This window comes from Rhincodon typus, chromosome 23 (genome assembly GCF_021869965.1).
Source record: "Rhincodon typus isolate 14 chromosome 23, sRhiTyp1.1, whole genome shotgun sequence".
Taxonomy (NCBI): domain Eukaryota; kingdom Metazoa; phylum Chordata; class Chondrichthyes; order Orectolobiformes; family Rhincodontidae; genus Rhincodon; species Rhincodon typus.
In genome coordinates, this window is record NC_063354.1 from 44,938,700 (window position 1) to 44,944,996 (window position 6,297).

A 6,297-nucleotide genomic window follows, 5' to 3' on the forward strand; every position below is an offset into this window, starting at 1 on the left:
TCTTATAATCCTTTCCAACACTTTACCCACAACCGAAGTAAGGCTCAGTGGTCTATAATTAGCAGGGTTGTCTCTACTCCCCTTCTTGAACAAGGGGATAACATTTGCTAGTCTCCAGTCTTCTGGCACTATTCCTGTAGACAATGACGACATAAAGATCAAAGCCAAAGGCTCTGCAACCTCCTCTCTAGCTTCCCAGAGAATCCTAGGATAAATCCCATCTGGCCCAGGGGACTTATCTATTTTCACACCTTCCAGAATTGCTAACACCTCCTCCTTATGAACCTCAATCCCGTCTAGTCTAATAGCCTGTATCTCAGTATTCTCCTCGACAACATGGCCTTTCTCCTGTGTGAATACTGATGAAAAATATTCATTTAGCGCCTCTCCTATCTCTTCGGACTCCCCTTTCCTTTCCAATTTGATTAATCCAATCAAAATGAAGATAAACCCGCCTATATTTATTGCACTGTTCTTTTCACATTCTCCTATTATTTGTTGATTTATCACCTTTCCCACGGACTGGCTCCTGTTTGGGGGACTGTACATTACTCCTCCCAATGTTTTCTTTCCCTTGCTGTTTCTTTACCTTCACTGAAATGGACTCAATTACATCCGAGCCTAGATCATCTCTCACAACTGTCCTCATTTTATTTCTTCCTAAGAGTGCTACCAAACCGTCATTTCCGACCCACCTGTCTCTCTGGAAGGTCAAATATTCCTGAATGTTAACTTCCCAATTTTGATCTCCTTGCAACTGTAATGGCTACAAGATCATATTCATTTACTCTGATTTCCACCAGTTTGTCTACCTTATTCCAAATGCTTCATGCATTAAGATACAAGGCCTTTAAGTTTGTTCTATTATCGAGTTTCCCGACAACTTTTATAGTCCCTTGGTACAATATGACATTTACACATTCTGACCCTTCCTTTTATTTTCTGCCAACAATCAACCCCATCACTAACCTACAATCCTAGCTTCTCTTTTACCTTTGATTTTATAACTTTCCATGCAACCCCACTGTTTAGTTTAAAGTCACCTCTATAGCTCTAGTTACGTAATTCACCGGGACTCCAATCACAGCATGATTCGGGTAGAGCCTGTCCCATCAGTACAGCTCCCTCCTTCCCAATGCCAACGTCCCATGAATTCAAACCCATTTCTCCCATACCAATTTCTGAGACATGTTTACCTCTTTAATCTTGTTGACCTTATGCCAATTAGTTTGTGGCTTTAGTAATCCAAGGATTATTACCTTTTTGGTTCTGCTTCCTAATTTACTCCCTTGCTGCTCATATTCCCTCAGCAAAACCTCTTTCCCCTTTCTACCGATATCGTTGGTACCTACACGGACCACGACAACTGGATCTTTCCCTTCCCACTCCCAGTTTCTTTGCAGCCCAGATGAGAGATCCTGAACCAGGGCGCCAGGCAGGTAACACAGCCTTCGGGACTCTCGATCCTGCCCATAGAGAACAGTGTCTATTCCCATGACTATACTAGCCCTAATTACAACCACATTTCTCTCTTCTCCCCCATCTTGAATGGTTCCCTCTACCATGGTGCTATGGTCAGTTTGCTCATCCTCCCTACAGCCCCCACGCTCATCCACACAGGGAGCAACAGTCTCAAACCTGTTTGACAAACTCAAGGGCTGAGGCTCCATCAGCACTACCTCCTGGACCCCTCTACGTGCCTTACCCATTGTCACATTTTCCTGTCCCTGACCACCAACCGAATTTGAGATAGTTAATCTAAGGGTGTGACTGCCTCCTGAAACAGCGTGCGGGTAACTCTCCCTCTCTCTGAAGTGTCGCAGTATTCAAAGCTCAGACTCCAGCTTATCAACTCTGAAGTCACAGTTCCTCAAGCAACCTCAAGCTGATTCCAGTCTCTTCTTGCTCTGAAGCTTTTGATACTTCGACCAAGAGTATTCCCTTTCAGGGGGAGTGCAGATAGGGTATCTTCATGGACGAGGGTGGAACATGTCTATTAGAAAGAGGGCGGGGTGTGTGGTCGCCTTCAATCTCTCAGAACCCATGCACAAACGCTTAACTGTGCTGGTGAGGCTAGAATCAGGAGTTAGATCATCCAGCTCAAATCTCCCAATATAAGGCCTTCATGTTATTGAACTGGGGACCCTGAGCCCAGCCAGAGCAAACCAGATCACTGGTGGATCTGGAATGAGCATCCTCAACATTAACCAAGAGCCAAAGCTGGAAGCAGGCAGTTTTAAGGTTCAGTTCTGGCGCTGCCTCAACCACTGGCCGCATCTCCAGGTAATCTGATCCACTTGTGCCTCTAACACAGTGTGAGGTACTGACTGCGCAGGGAACCTGCTAGTTTTCTGGCATTTTACTGAGCAGTTTGGCAAACTGAGGAAAGAAGCCACAGGATTGAGGGATACCACCACGGTAACTAAAATTAAATGGCAGCCAAGAGGTCAAAAGGAATTTTAACAGGACGAAAGAATTCAAACTGTTTTAGTATGGCCTGAGGCTAAGAGGCATTCACACTGATAACGCCTATCAAACAGTGATTTTCTATATTTCTGGCTGAAGAATATAAGAAGCTCAGCGATGCCTGTCCTGCAGCCTATTGTTAGTGCACATGCTTACTTGTCAATGCAGATCTTCTCCACTTGTGGGACCAGAACCTGTAACAGGCGCATGATTGTTTGGAGGGGCAGTTTTGATTTCCATGATATCACCTGCAGGTCAAATGTCACACACAGTGAGCGCTGGGTTAGTACCATGCAAGGGCAGACATGCACAGACAATTAAAGAACACAGCAAATTCTGAAGGGTTAAAACCCCAGACATGGGACTGTTTGACAAAACATCAGCAACAAGGTCAAAGCAGACTGAGACTGGTTAGAAATTAACAGCTAGTGACTCAGCATTTCACAGGGCACACAGACAGATCTTTGCTTCAACCCAGCCGGGATTGGACAGTATTCATTCAGCTGGGGATGTGTAGGCCACTGTGTACAAAACACAACTAGTTCAATCAAACTTCAGTCTCATTTACACTGAAATTCTCCTGGTTCTTCCCCAGTTACCTGCCTCAGACTCAAAACTAGACAAAATCTGGGCCAATGGGAACTCAAATGAGGATATTTAGGAGCCCAGCTGTGCAAAATGTGGTGAATTGCATTTGCTTCAGTAAATAAAAGATGAGCAACAGATGTCGTCATCATATTCTCATTTACACAGCCTATGCACATTAATATTTTCCCAACAAATACACAAGACTAAAATCCAAAAGGTCCGGGTGCTGTTCATCATTGAGGCTGCTTTAGGACCTAGATCATGATTTGTGGCAGATGTTTAAGATCCACATGAAAAGTTCTTTTACCTGGAGAGAGAAATTGTGTATGGGTGTCTGTGTGTGCGAGCGTACGACTGAGTTACACAGAATGAGATTGAATGAGCGAGAGAGTGGGAGAGACTGAAAGTGTGCGAGTGAGACGGTGTGAGGGAATGAGAGCAAATGCCAGAGTGAGTGAGGGTGCAAAACAGCATGAGAGTGGGTGAGCTTGAGAAAACAACAGTGAGTACAAGGGAGAGTGGGAGTGTGAGAAAGTAGGAGAGTAAGAGAGTGAGCAAGAGTGAGTGAGTGCAAGAGAAAGTAAGAGAATGGGAGTGAACGATTGCGAGAGCAAGACGGCAAGAGAGAGAGAGTGGAGGGCAGTGAGAGAGCATGATAGTGAGTGAGAGAATGGGAGAGTGAGTGAGAGAGAGTGAGAGTGAGAGAGAGAGAGAGTGAATAAGTTTGCATTTGTATAGCATTGCTATAATTTCATCTGCGACTTGTGGGGAGATTTCTGTCAGAAATCAGGTTGGAAGATCAGTCTTCACTCTGGTACCCTGTCTCACACATCAATCAGTGGGGAGATTGAGGCTGTTTTGTGATGCAGACTTGGGCTCGCAAAGGTGGGGGCCCTGATTTCCCTCAGCTCATTTTACACAGATCTGAAGAAACCACAGGGGCTACCCCACTCTCTCCGCCGCACTCAAACAAGATCTCAGAAGTGAAGCCCTGTCAAAGCTGTTGTGACATCCCAATGTTGAATATCAGAACTAACCAACTAACTCCAGTCCAGACCGTTGCTGTGTTTCTAACACTGCAGGAACATTGTTGCTCTGTAGAATTAGTAAAGTCACCAGGCAGTGAGTGAGAAAGTGAAATAGGAGAGGCCACATGGTGACCAATGGGGTAGACAGCACAACCCTCCCAGTACGCTATGGAATTAAATCTCCAACAGTTAATTAGCCTGAAACATTAACTCAGTTCTTCTCTCCACAGACACTGCAAGATCTGAGAGACTTTTCAGCACTTTGTTTTCATTTCAGATTCGGTAATTTTCCTGTGGAATCAAGAACCATTTCATCACAAGCTGTGGAACATATAATCAGGAAAGGCCAGTGCAGCAGTGGCATGCAGGTGAGTCAACGGGCAATTAAATAGATTTCTCGACAAGGAAGGTTTGTAGTGTGTGATGAGAAGATACGGTGGAAAGGATTTGAGGAATACAGTGAGAAAGTGGGGGCATGGAAGAGTGGTGAGGTAGGTAGGTGGGGGCAAGGGGCATGGTGAGGTGGGTAACTGAGGTTGAGGTGGGTAGGTTAGGGTTAGGATATTGAAATGTGGACGATGGAAGGCAAGGGGTATGGAGAGGTGGGCAATGGAGGGCGAGGGGTATGAAGAGGTGGGCAATGGAGGGTGAGCTGGGTACTGGAGGGTGGGTAATGGAGGGTGAGGTGGGTACTGGAGGGTGAAGTGGGTAGCTGAGGGTAAGAGATATGAGGAAGAGGGCGAGGGATATGGAAAGGTGGGTGGGTGAGGGAGAGGAATTTGTGGAACTGGGTGGGTAAGGGATATGGGGAGGTGTTAGAAGGGCATGAGGGATATTAGGAGTTTGTGAGGTCAGGATGGGGTTGAACACGGTATACAAAACAGGTCTCTTAAATCAAGTGTGTTTGCCTTCTCTGGAAACTCTGATTTACCAAACGATGATCCAGAACTCCCTGTTAGAGTCATATAGTTCCAACAAATACAGCAATCAAGCTCAGTGACTCATAAAGCAAGTAAATTATTAATAAACAGTATTCTGTTAGGAAAGTATCATTCACTGGCTGCCAGCCCAAAGGGCACCTGGTAAAGAAACTGGCATCATGTCAACTCGAAAGCTAAACAACAGATTAAGGCCAGCCACGTACAGACTTGATCCCTGCCTTCTGGATCCTGATCGCCTGTAGGATCTAATGGTAACACAGGTTGAGAGAAATCCACTGTCCCAGGAGCTGACTCTTGTGCCCAGCCTTCACAGGTGAGGTCAGGCCATGAGTGTACCTGGCAGGATCAGTCATGTTCAGCACTGACACTGGAGGTGGGATCACCGAGTGGATTCAGGAACAGAAGTTTTAAGGTCACCTGGGCATAATTTTAAGGTGATTGGACGAAGGTATAGGGAAGATGTCAGAGGTAGGTTCTTTACACAAAGAGTGGTGGGTGTGTGCAATATACTGCCAGCGTGGTCGTGGAGTCAGATACATTAGGGACATTTAAGCGACTCTTGGATAGGAACATGGATGATAGTAAAATGAAGAGTATGTAGGTTAGTTTTGATCTTAGAGTAGGACAATAGGACAGCACAACATCGTGGGCCAAAGGACCTGTATTGTGCTGTGCTATACTATGTTTTATTTCTGGGCTGTGAGCTTCACTTCCTCACTGGATAAATACCCTCTGTTATTGTGCAGGACAAACTTTGTCCTGCATCCCCTCCCTTCCATCTTTTGCTGTAATTCAGCTCCATTTGTTGTGAGGTCAACAAAAACCACCCACAGAACCCCACCAAGTTCCGTCAGTGGTATCCCCTTGGTCTCAGTTGCACGTGATATAGGACGGAGAAAAGTCACTGGTCCCTCATTGTAAAGATTCACTGAATGGAATCATGCTGTACTGAGCCAAATGGAGCAAAGAGGTCAGAGGTTGAATCACTACCATGTGCTGAGATGGAAGTTTGCAGCAGGGGAAACAATCAGAAACACTTCAGTTGGCCACCACCTGGGCTTCTGAGGGGACTAGGTCAGTTAGGGATCACAACCTGACTGCTGGTTAGTGACTCACTGAAAAAATGGCTGTGGAGAATTTGGAAGAGGACATGATGGCAACTTCTCCAAGATAGTCCTTCATGCCGGGACAGACCACAAGCAGTTCAGTAAGAGCAGAGAGCACACTGGCCACTCACCCAATCGGGGCTCGGTGCCCGCTGGCCGGCCACTCAC

At 45.9% G+C, this 6,297-nt stretch overlaps 1 protein-coding gene across 1 annotated transcript in view; it reads right to left on the reverse strand.

Annotated features, from left to right (window-relative positions):
- Window positions 1-2,390: 2,390 nt before the first annotated feature.
- LOC109923271 (protein HID1-like) overlaps window positions 2,391-6,297 on the reverse strand; it is a 14,450-nt gene continuing 10,543 nt past the window's right edge. The window contains exon 5 of the mRNA XM_048610782.1: window positions 2,391-2,714. Coding sequence (XP_048466739.1) covers window positions 2,619-2,714 — 96 coding nt within the window. The 3' untranslated portion in view covers window positions 2,391-2,618. The remainder of the gene's footprint in view (window positions 2,715-6,297) is intronic.